This window comes from Penicillium odoratum (assembly GCF_028828045.1).
Source record: "Penicillium odoratum strain IBT 22623 chromosome Unknown utg000003l_segment0_segment0, whole genome shotgun sequence".
NCBI lineage: Eukaryota > Fungi > Ascomycota > Eurotiomycetes > Eurotiales > Aspergillaceae > Penicillium > Penicillium odoratum.
This window is the reverse complement of record NW_026643145.1, coordinates 513,593-525,827: the sequence shown is the minus strand read 5'-3', so window position 1 is coordinate 525,827 and position 12,235 is coordinate 513,593. Positions and strand designations below refer to the sequence as shown.

At 46.9% G+C, this 12,235-nt stretch overlaps 3 protein-coding genes across 3 annotated transcripts; 2 read left to right on the top strand and 1 right to left on the bottom strand.

Moving 5' to 3' along the window:
* Positions 1–424: 424 nt before the first annotated feature.
* On the top strand, positions 425–3,334 carry N7520_003441 (uncharacterized protein; the record flags this gene model as incomplete). Its single annotated transcript, XM_057137376.1, has 2 exons — positions 425–934; positions 992–3,334. Coding segments are annotated over 2 exons (2,853 nt in total), but the record flags the coding sequence as incomplete, so codon positions are not given.
* Positions 3,335–3,552: 218 nt separating this feature from the next.
* Positions 3,553–5,208, bottom strand: N7520_003440 (GMC family oxidoreductase; the record flags this gene model as incomplete). The annotated part of the gene is made up of 1 exon (XM_057137375.1): positions 3,553–5,208. One exon carries the CDS (start codon positions 5,206–5,208, stop codon positions 3,553–3,555), a length of 1,656 nt encoding a protein of 551 aa, XP_056997840.1.
* Positions 5,209–8,295: 3,087 nt separating this feature from the next.
* Positions 8,296–9,847, top strand: N7520_003439 (uncharacterized protein; the record flags this gene model as incomplete). The annotated part of the gene is made up of 5 exons (XM_057137374.1): positions 8,296–8,437; positions 8,473–9,219; positions 9,283–9,513; positions 9,570–9,736; positions 9,839–9,847. 5 exons carry the CDS (start codon positions 8,296–8,298, stop codon positions 9,845–9,847), a joined length of 1,296 nt encoding a protein of 431 aa, XP_056997839.1.
* Positions 9,848–12,235: the final 2,388 nt, after the last annotated feature.

Genomic DNA, 12,235 nt, shown 5'->3' with positions numbered 1-12,235 from the left:
ACTTATCGTCTTACCCTAAATCGATTGTGGGGCGGGGTACGACGTGGGGTAAATTATGGGTGAACTTAAGGGTGATGCAAATGAAGCTATTCACAATGCACCTTCTAAGTACTCTGTGAGAATAGGTAAAACTTACAACAACCAAAATCCTGCGATTCGATTTGTTTTCATCGAACTTTTCAAATACCTCTGGTAAGGTCGCAGGAAACATTATCTGGCATGGTACATATTGATGCCCAGCGTATGTATCATCACGCTACTACCCACCCAGCCCACTATGCATGCATATTTAGGCGCCGATGACCACGTCAGTCCAGATTTCAGCTTGCCTTTTCTCTGCTGACATCCCTTAGTCAGATTATTCATATCTCTTATTCTATTATCCCCGATCGGAAAACACGGAAAATCTGCCCACCATCACGAAATGCCCGATTCGCGTCTTCGAAAACATAGACCCTTCAAATGGCTTCGAAACAGACAGGAAGACAAATCAGGGAATGGAAATGGTACTCATCAACTGACCATTCGCAATGCGACTCCTAAGCCCAATGCGACTCCTGAAGCGATAGAGAATTCGACCACGACTGCCGAGGCTGAAGACTTGTGGGCAATGGCCAGGAAAATACTGGCCCAGGATAAAAGGATGTGCCTGATGTTGGAAGAAGCAACGAAAATCGTTGAACAACATGGCCTTGAGGGTGTAACACAGGGCACATCCAATTCCGAACAACTCCACAGCTCTCTTACCGCCAAGGTCGAAGAACTGAAGCGGAAGGAGATGGTGATCCAGATTGATGACCACTATATCCATGTCAAAGAGAAAATAATGCAGGCCATCTGGAATGTCCTAGTGTTGAAGGATCTGGTCAGCACAGCTGCATCTACCAGCCCTCCAGTGGCGATAGTCTGTGCCTGCATGACTGTCGCTCTCCTGGTGAGTCTCTGACCCTATGTGTTGTTTGGAAACATCTTGCTGACTGACTCTCCCTAGATGTTTATCCGTGCCGATGATCAAGAAAAAGACCTTCTCGAAGGGTTAGAGAAAACATCTGGATTGATTCCTCGTCTCCGCATGATGGAAGATCTCTATCTCAAATCTAATATTAGTCTCCCCAGTGATTTTACCAAACAATTCAAAGAAGAGCTGGTGTCTTTGTACGGGAGAGTTCTCGAGTTCCAGGCTCGAGCGCTATGTTTCTTGCAAAGGCATACCTTGGAGAGAATGTTCCGCAATATGTTTCATGAAGACTGGAATGCGCTGAAAGTCAACATTGCGAGCCAAGAAAATGAAGCCCGAAACTTCACTCAGCTTATTGAAGCCCAAGGGAGGAAGCAGGACATGGAAAAGCTCTCACGTTCAATGCAAAAAGCTGAAGAAAGGCATCAGCTCCAGCAAAGCATTTTGGATCGAAATAAAAAAGTGTTCCACTTCCTTAAGCTGCTCTATCGCGTCTGTCCATACAAAGAGCGAAAAGACCGAGTTGACAAGCGTGTACACGGCACGTGCCAGTGGTTTACCAAACACATCGAGTTCCATAAATGGAAAGAAAACCAAGATTTGAAACTTCTATTCGTCTCAGCAGGTCCAGGATGTGGAAAGTCAGTCTTGTCAAGATATCTAGTTGATGAGGTTCTCCCTGCTGAAAGAAGGACGATTTGTTACTTCTTCTTTCGTGACGACTATCCTGATCAGAAAACACACACAATTGCGCTTGCCAGTATGTTACATCAGCTCTTCCTGGCTCATCCATATCTTGTGTCAGATGCTGTGCTAGGCCAATATGACGCCGAAGGCGAAAGGCTTCTTGAATCATTCCACACCCTGTGGAAGATTTTCATAGATAGCATGACCGGCCTCGAAACTGAAACTATAATCTGTGTGATAGATGCCTTGGATGAGTGCCAAGAAGATGAAAGAAGGCAGTTTGTTAAAGCCATAGAGGACTTCTATCGGACAGATAAAAATAACCGAAAGTTGAAGTTCCTTCTAACAAGAAGACCTTATGGGGCAATCGTTGAGGATTTTCGTGAGCTAGAGGCTCAAATGCCGACAATCCACTTGAGTGGAGATGGTGAGACTGAATCGGCAGCAATTTCAGGCGAGATCAACCTGGTGATCAAGAAAAGAGTTCACGACATCCGCATTCGCAAAGGTCTGGATAATGACGACGAAGAATTCCTGGAAAGGAAGTTGACAGCGATGCCGAACCAAACATATCTTTGGGTTGCTCTTACTATGGATTATATTCGCGATCTCGACGGCTTCACCAAAGGAAACGTCCGCGAAACAGTGCTTCCTGAAACGGTCGATGATGCTTACGAGAAGATATTGAACAGAAGCAAAGATAAACTCAAAGCCAAGCGTTTACTTCATATTGTCCTGGCCGCGGCAAGACCACTATCTGTGGAAGAACTATCTTTAGCCATGGCACTGAAAAGGAAAGACCAGCCTCTTGATGACATACTGGAGTCAATGGAGTCTTCTGATAGGTTCAGAATCACATTACGAAGCATCTGTGGATTGATGCTTGTCGTCGTTAACGATAAGATCTACCTTCTGCATCAAACTGTAAAGGAATTCTTGGTTCGGGATTCTTCAACGTCAGCTGATCCAGTATCATCTATCCACTGGAAGCATGCACTTTCAGCAGAGGAGTCACACAAGACTCTTGCAAAAATATGCGTGTGGAATATATGTGCTGCTTCGATGGAGACCGGTCTGAATGTACTTCTGAGATACTCGGCAGACTATTGGTTAGATCACTTCCGTGAAGCCCGTTTTCGTCACCAGGACGAGATGACAAATTTGGGATGTTGTCTTTGTGTTCCAGGATCGAAATTATACAATACATGGGCAGAGGTTTCTCCAAAGTGGGTTCTTCCGGAAGAACGAACAGGACTTATTCTTGCAGCGAGTTATGGGCTTTCGTCCGTCGTGCAAAGATTTCTAGAGCATACCGGCGTGGAAGTGAATAGCACGGATGCCAAGTTTGGCCGCACTCCACTTTCATGGGCTGCTTTTAGGGGACATGGAACTGTGGTTAGTCTGCTTCTCGATGCTAAGGCCGACATAGAGTCTAAGGACTCTAATGGCCAGACCGCGCTTTCATTGGCTGCTGAAAGTGGACATGATACTGTGGTCAGTCTGCTTCTTGATGCTAAGGCCGATATAGAGTCTAAGGACTCTTATGGCCAGACTGCGCTTTCATTGGCTGCTTTTAGGGGACATGGAACTGTGGTTAGTCTGCTTCTTGATGCTAAGGCCGATATAGAGTCTAAGGACTCCATTGGCCAGACTGCGCTTTCATTGGCTGCTGAAGTGGACATGATATTGTGGTCGGTCTCCTTTCGAGCGTCGATGAGATGGATGCAGAGTAGTCTAAATTGGCTTACCTGATTCTAAGTTCTATCAAAACATTCTTTAAGCATGCTCATTCCTTTCCTAGCTGATCAAGCGATTGTGGAAACCGTATAAGGGCACTCGAAGTCCACAAATTAATTAATCCATTTAATACAAGTCCCAGCTATCATATGTTACAGCTGCACAAATGTTTACGTTGATATGATATCAGCTGCCTTCTCAGCAATTGCATACACTACAGCCTGGTAATGACCCGCCAAGGACAACGGCAACACACTTGCATCCACCACACGCAGAGCCTCAACTCCATGAACTCGCAGCTGGGTGTCAACCACCTTCCCCATGGCCGCTGACCCAGCCGGATGGTAGAACGTCGCACCCCCAAGCTTAATCGCCTCATCAAGCTCTGCATCTGTCGATGATGCACTTAAAGGTCCCAGTCCAGGACGAGGAGTCTCTTCAACAACAATCTCCCGACCCTCGGGCGTATCCCTGAGTAAATGGGTGACCTGTCGAACACCCGCCCGCAATGCCGCCCGATCAACCTCCGTCGCATAGTAATTTGGATCAACCAACGGCGCGGCACTGGGATCTGCTGAAGAAAGCGTGATACTTCCTCGGGAGGTGGGGACTATTCCGAGCACGGCGGATGCGATATATGTTCCATCCATGGGAACGTCCACACCCGCTACAGCTGCACCGGCAGGGGCATACACAACCAGAGTCTCGACGTGGGCAAACTCTGGAGCGAGATACGGGTGGTTAGGGACGCCGTCTACTTGCAATGCGCGTTCCAGTTCGTTGCGTGGTGTCTGTACAGTGGCAACCCAGCTACCTGGAAGCCCGAGGCCATATGCTGGACTGTTCCAGAGTGGGGTTCCGATCGACAAACCCTTTTCAGGGTGACGGAGCTTCCACCACTGGTTAAAAGAGAAGTGGTCGTGGAAGTTGCGGCCTACTTCTGGTGCATTTACTTGCACGGGGATACCGTGTCTGGCCAGCTCGTCGCTGGGGCCGATGCCGGATAGCATTAGTACTTGAGGTGTGCGGTAGGCACCAGCGGAGACCACCACTTCGCGAGATGCTTTCAAGATCGTTCCATCTAGAAGCTCGATCCCAGTTGCAACCTTGGTACCATTTCCCTCGGACAAAAACACACGTTTCACCAGTGTCTCGGTTTTGATCGTGATATTAGACTTCTTGGTGATTCCATATGCTTCACTCGCGAGCTGACGTTGCCCATCGCGCCAGTTCTCTGTGAGTTCAGCCAGACCCAAGGGGGATCCATCATTCCCATCAGAAGTGGTGTTAACCCCTAGTCTAGCCCAGGCCTCTCGCATAGTATCGCGAAGTGGATATATCCGATCAGGACTGCTGGAAGCAACTGTCGCATTGTGTATGGGACCCGATCGGCCATGAACTGACAAATCGGCATTCTTATCCCAGTGTGTCTCAGTGCGCTTGAAATACGGCAGAAGTGACTTATAGCTCCATCCATCATCACCCACAATCTCAGCCCAGAGATCATAGTCGGCAGCATTCCCTCGAGTCCAGGTACCGTAGTTCGTGGCCGTACCACCGCCAAGCGCTTTGCCAGCGGCGGCGTAGCATTGCCGACCATTGAGATGAACCTGTGGTACGGTGGTATATGCCCAGTCGAGTGGAGATAAATGAGCCCCGAAGCAGGCGAGAGGGGAGCTTGTCAATGGATGTCCAACAACATTGGAGCCGGCTTCGACAATCAGAATTGATCGTGCGGGGTGGTATTCGGCCAATCGACCAGCGAGAGCTGACCCCGCAAGGCCGCCACCGATGATGATATAGTCGTAAGATTCGCTGGCGGGCATTGTGTAGTATATTTGGATGTGAGGAAATGCAAGTGCAAGTATCTGCGGAAATTGGAATTGACACTAGCTAAATATATGGACGGCCGATAATCCGCGTTTTTCCGACAATAAGTAGATTCATTCGCAGAAAATGACGCAACAACGTTTAGTCTCTGGGGGCCAAAACTATGGATAATTACGATGTTACGAGCGCCCGCTACGATTACATCTTGGGATGCTGAGTCACCAACCAAGAATAGGCCTCCAATGCGGTGATCATTTATTCCGTGTCCTGGTGCTCTGATTGGTCGATATTGGATTATGTTCCAGACCAATATGATCAATGCGAAGTCAAATCCTACTTCTTTCCCGCTAGACTTTCACAGTAGAGTGAGCATACAGCTGACTAAAGCTACCTTGCCGGCCTCAGGCAGCGCAGCGCTTCCCGCCCCAACAACTTTTTCATAAATCAGGTATTAAAGCGGACCTAGGACAGACATCTTCGATAGAAGCGGACATACAAAGGCCCAAAATCCAATGACTAGACTAATTAGCTTCCAAAAAATCAGGATTAGAGAATTGAACGGACGTCAGGGACTGAGGCATCAAAATAACGCTTTACATACGACTACCAAGATGCCTTCGATAGGGAGAAAATAGATGCATCTTGTCCACACAAGAGAGTCTAGAGAACGCCACCTGAGGCGACTACACCCATCGCGGCCTGAACTACAAATTCCTGCACGAAGCTGAACGGCATCACGTACGCAAACCAGGGCACGCACATGTAGAGCCAGGTGAGTCCCCACAATAACCCTATGAAACTCGTGGGCCCCAGGTAAGATGCTCTGTTTACCCGAGTTCTGCATGCATCCTCCATCGTAATTATGAAGGGGACTGTGATAAAGAACAGAAGCACTGCCCCCGAGCTGTCCGAGACACCCGCATACACTGCACTCATAACGTGCAGAAAGCCGGGTAAAGAGAAGACCAGGAAGAGATTCGTAAATTTCTGTCCCTGGAGAGATGATGGAATGCAGAATACGAGATGTCGTCGGATATACTCGCTAAGCTTCACCAAGGGCCAATGTAATAATTGATGCCAATATCTGCTGCGGAATAACAAACAATAAGTAAGCATACTAAAAGTACGGAAAAGCACAAATTTTCGGACACAACTCACGACCAGAATTCTCGGATGCTGAAATTCTGGAATTGTCCCATACCCCGAATAGCGGCGGCCAGTCCATAGGAGGTGTCAACTGCAAAAGAACAGATACCAAGGCGAGAACCCCTATACTATCGCGACAAGTAAGCGGAGGTTGGCCACTAGAATACAAGACAGCGGAAATCGTGCTATCAACTGCTCCTTGATTGACCTAGGGCCAAGAAACTCCGCCCCTGCTGCCAAAGTATCGGGCCAATTGCGGTGGAAATATCTCAATGCCCCGAAATTTAGGAGGTCAAGTGTTAAATATTGCCAGCCCAGAGCAAGTATAGTTTCAGCGATATATTGGCCCTTTGGGATATATTGGCCCTTTGGAGTTTCTGTATTTTGATGCTGAGTTTTCACCTCCCATGGCGTCCCAATTTCGCGAGTACTTGTCACACAGTTCAGGGCAGCACTAAAGCGCTTAAAGGAGGAGTTCGAGCCTGTGGGAAGTAAATGCTGGATTTCAACCTGAAGGACCAAGGAAAAGGTTAATAAAATGGAGAAGTTTGACAATGCAGCAGAATGCGATTACTCCTCGTAGCAGTTCTGGCTCTGGTAAAAAGTGTAGGAGTTGGATTTCAGGAATTGCCAGAATGAGGAGGGAAAACATAAAATAACAAAGCGACAGGAAGTTGATCCATGGCTAGTGAAGGCCAAAGCAGTTGACGAAATCTGGTACTCAAAGAGCATAATAGCCACCAACATCCAGATGCACGACATGGTGACAATTTCGATGTGCATGTGGCGAGTGACTACCCACATTCCACATTCCGCAGATTGTGTAGCTTATATCGTGTCTCTGAGTCTCGAATACCATTCATTATGTCAATTTCATCAACCCTTTACATAACACGCCCCTTGCAGCATACATAATTATTAGATCTTCAGGAAATAAGGTACGCGTCCGATTTACTACACCCTTAAACGTTACAGAATTAGCCAAAAGGACTGAAAGTCCAGATGGGTATTTCATCGAACAGTACCTGTCTTTCAGGTGGACAATCGGTTGAGTTATCCTCCACTGACTCGTGCCAGGATGGACTCTATTGTATGAATCTTCCATTATGATTTACTGTGTATTTTAATAACAATTTACAGGTCCATCAAACAACAAACAAAGCCAATTGGTGTATTGCCCCCCTCCCCCAACTGCCTCCTGACACGACTTAAAAGCAATAACAACCGCTGCCCCCCAAGGAGACTCGGAGCCGACAGTATGGATTTTGTCCACCTGGAAAGGAACAACAGATTGAGTGTCCTAGTGGATATTTTTGCCCTCTAGGGACGGCAACTCCGTTCAAATGTACGGTCATGTCAATATGCCCACCAAGAAGTTCTTATCAAATTCCGCTATTGGGACTTTGCCTTTGCCTTCTACTAGACCTGTTGATGATAGGGATGTGTATTGTTTTGCGATCTTCATCGCCATTAAAAAATGGATGCGGTATCGCTTAAACAGACCTCGTTCTCGTACTCAAGTCAACAAGAACGGTTCAAACGCGCGCCCTGCTTGTTTGCAGCAATTTCAGGATTTTTTATCCGGTGAGAATCTTGCCGACTTTGACCTCACTTTGAGTTTCACCGATATTTGTTTCACGCCTCGACGTTCACGACGCAAGATCTTGTCTGATCTACATGTGACTATCAATTCTGGCTCGGTTCTCGGAATTATTGGAGCTTCTTGGTCAGGAAAATGTGAGGGCCACTAAATGTGCGATTTAGAAACATTATTTAACCTTTTATGCACCACAGCAAGCTTGGTTAATATCTTATCGGGCAGAATGCGTCCTACCCATGGATGGATCTCTATGAATGGCCTGACAAGTCAACCTACGCAGTGAATTCATATTCCATCTCACAAATGAAAGCTTCTATGCCAATCGTGCCATTCTCTTATGTATTACAATAGGCTACGAGATTTGATCGGCTTCATTCCCCAGCATGACACGATTCTTCCCGATTTTACCATACGAAGAATATCCTGTACTCTAGTCGTGTGCTACTTGGTGGGCAGCTGCAAGACCACAGAATTCGGGAGTATGTAGATTTTTTGATTTCCTCTATTGGCCTAGAGAGTGTCTGTGATCAATTAGTCGGCGGACTCCTGGGAGGTGGTGGTAGAGGTACATCTGGGGGTGAGTATAAGCGTGTGAGTATTGCCCTCGCATTGACTGCCGCACCAAAGGCTTTGATTCTGGATGAGCCAACGTCCAGTCTGGATGCCACGGCTGCGCATTCCCTGATGAAACTTCTTCATTCAAGTTCCCGTCAGAATATCATGGTTATTTGTCTTATCCACCAGCCGCGCGTCGAGAAATCTCATCTGCTGGATGATCTTCTTGTTCTGAATTCTGGGGAGCAGGTCTATCTTGGCAAAGCGGCGGAGGCACTAGGCCACGAGTTTTCTGTTGCGTCAACCCCAGCGGATATGATTCTTGATGTTTTGATAAATCATTGCGCTACACAGAACGAGAAAAAGATATCCCTGTGTGCCTTTACGGAGCAAAAATCCTCCGGAATCGAAATGTCGGAAGCCATGACTGCGCTCTTTCAGGTCGTCAAGCAAAGGAGAGCGTCCTGGCTTCGTCAACTCTGGCTCGCCTTTTCTCGGAATATTGCCCAACAAAGTCAACAGATAACAGGCCTTGCTCTGGAGATTGTATTCGGTGCAGTAATCGGTCTCATGATCGGATTGGCTGCTTTTGAGTCAAGGGGCCACTTCTTCCAAGAAATCCACCATCATCCGTTTCACCTTCTTTCCAGTGCAGTTTATTATCGTCTCGTAGTCGAGCAAGGCCTTTTATGTTGTCTCGCCATATGTAAAACTTCCCCGTTCTTCTGCGACACCCACATAAGTTGGCTAACAAAGAGTTATGATCCAGCTTGCGCGGCAGGACCTCCGGGATTTACAACATTCGGAGAGGAGAAGTCGATATTTTATCGAGAGTCTCAGTCAGGCCATTCTCGCAGCGCTTATTTTCTGGGGAAAAACCTGGCGGTCTGTTTCCGAATGGTTGTGGCGTCTTTGCATTTCACCGCATTCTACTTGATTTCAGCGGCTCCTATAATTCCGTTTAATAAGCAGCTTGGTCTTACCTTCTTATACTTTTACTGTAAGTTTGACTGCTTCTGAAAGGCATACTTGACAACCACTCAACTCTTATTCCAGGCATCTACGGCCTTCGATTCGTTGTATCGGCCGTCATACGGCGAGAAGACGGACCACTACTGTGCATGTTACTGGGCCTCATCATCTCTGCCCTGAGTGGGTGTGCCCGCCGGCTGTCAACTGTTCGGAACTGGCATCTCGCGTGGTTCTGGTATTCGTGGCCTGCGGTAAGCTATTCTTCACTAAGAGATTAATCAATTGAAGCTCCAGCTGAACCGAGCATGGTTGTCAGACTTGGTTCTCAGAAACATTTTACCACGAAAATACAGCCTCCCTAGCTTACCTTTATGATATCGACGACGCTGCCATATTTACTGGCTATAGGATGGGGAGAACAGGGATGGACATGAGGTATGTATACATACGTGGGGTCTTGTCGATGTCGAAATGATGGCATCAACATCCATAGGTTTCTTGTCTTAATTGGGTACATCGGGTCTTATCATATTTCTTTTTTGTTTTCTGGGGGTGGAAGCCACAGCGGCAATAGATCATGAGACTTTTATTTGTTCAACGAGAGCAATAGTGCTTTGCATACCGCTACTGGAATCTTGTGCGGGAATAGGTTGGATTGATGTGGCACACTTTCAAGGACCCGGAAGGTAGCCGACGGTGTACATAGGAAGGAGAGATCAAGGACAAGGTCACATATCGCCTGGCTAGCTGATAGAACGCGGAGTCTGTCGGATCCGGTGACTCTGCGAAAAATTGTTGATGTGGTTCATTTTGAGTGGCAGGGGCAGATTGGTGATGCGGGTTACTGTCCGTAGCCAGAGAGCTTACAAAATGTCGAATAATGAAAGATTATGTAACAACAAGTTTCGAAGTTTGGATCAGATCTATAGAATAAGTAATGATTAATGTTGGAAGTTATGTACGAATATACATTAAGTACTCCAACAAGAAGGGGTACATTCACTGAATTATATTTCCACCGACCTGAGGCATGCAGGGATATCCCCAGTCCATTGAATGCCGGATTTTTCAAGTGAGACTCCATTTCTCGCCACTCTGATTGACCCAGCTCAGAAGTGATGCTGTAGAGTTATATGAATAATATGAAATCAAATCCTATTTCCCCTTGATACACTACTAGAATCTAGTATTCACCTTGTTGAACGCGACCGCCTTCAACTCGAAGAAAAATTGGGGCTCAAGGGACACTGTGGGGGCCAAGAATACATCAAGGTTGGTCCATTTGATAAGGTTGTTGATCATAAGCCCACAATATAGCGAGATAATTAATTCGGTAGAAAATCTCGACTATTGCGGAGTAAGTATAACAAAGGAATCACCCGGAAAAAAGCCTCCTTCGAAATTCAATCAGTGCCTATGAACACACTTTCCATGAACGCGGTGAATGTGCTCCTCCAAATTATCCTTACGGTTAAAGAACTTCGTGCATGGCTTCTCCGAGCATTTGTACGAGCGTGGAGCTACATGTTGAGTGTCGATGTGTCGCATCAGAGTTCCCTTTGAGTTGAATGGGCCCCTTTTGCAGTTGTTCCATTGGCATATGAAAGAACCGATTGCCTCGCTGGAGTTCCTAGAATCAGAAGAATGTACATAAATGGGAGTAAGTCCTGTATCACATACCCGATCATCCTGGGATTACAATTTACGGTTGTTGGCTCATTCGCGGGAGCGCTAGTGGTGACGGTGAACAATGATTGAGTAGTGTCGTGTGTCGGGTGCGGGAAATTAAACCAATGTGACATCAAATTGTCTTGGCCAGCATCTTCGAACATCAAATGATTGTGGTATTTGTCCAAAGGCGAGAAAATTTCAATCGTATCATCATGTGTGTGGTGGACATCGAGTGGATCATAACTAGCAAACTTATAAGGTTGTGACAAGGCACGGTTTGACAAAGGCTGTTCCGGTGTTACGGTAGACCCGGTGGTTAGGTATATAGGTCGGGTGATCGGCGGCTGAATTTTGGAAATTTTTCGAGGGCCAGCACTTGGTCCAGCATCCTGACTCCAGTGGTCTGGCAAGATATTGTATAAATAGCAGTCCATCTTAAGTAACGCTCAAATGAATCTTTGGAGCTATGTACGTTTACCAAAGCAAAAAAGCCCCCACAAATTTTGAGGAAAGAAGTGAGATTTATATCTGTGATTATATGCAAGTGGAAATGTGGAAGTTGCGTAAGTTGCGCGAGTTGCCACCAGGTCACCGAAGGGATCTGGTCTGGCCGGGCTTTTCGCCTGACGAGGGGCTATGATAGGGACGCGCAAGGAACCTGAACATACCAAGAAGAAACTTAAAAACCACTACAACACACATTTATTATGAGTGGTCCTTAGGTTCCCATCAAAATCTCCAATCATAGCTCGACTGCTCCACATCTAACCTGTTTGGATCGTTTTGTGCCGTCATTTCCCAATTCAGCAAAAATGATTCTGTTTCGCTGAGGGCAGCGACTAGAAGGGACCTATTTCTGCCGCCGGAAACCGAGATGCGGTTATCATTGGCCCCTCCTCCTCAATATGACAATCTCAGGCAATCTAACCACGTCATTCATGTGTCGGACAAGTCAGAACCAACCGAAGGATCGCACAACCAAATGATCGCACATGGCGCTTTGCGGGCCTCCAGAGACCCCAAATGATCAAATTCCACACTGGCCAGCCAATGCGGATCATTACTGCGACAAAAGTGAG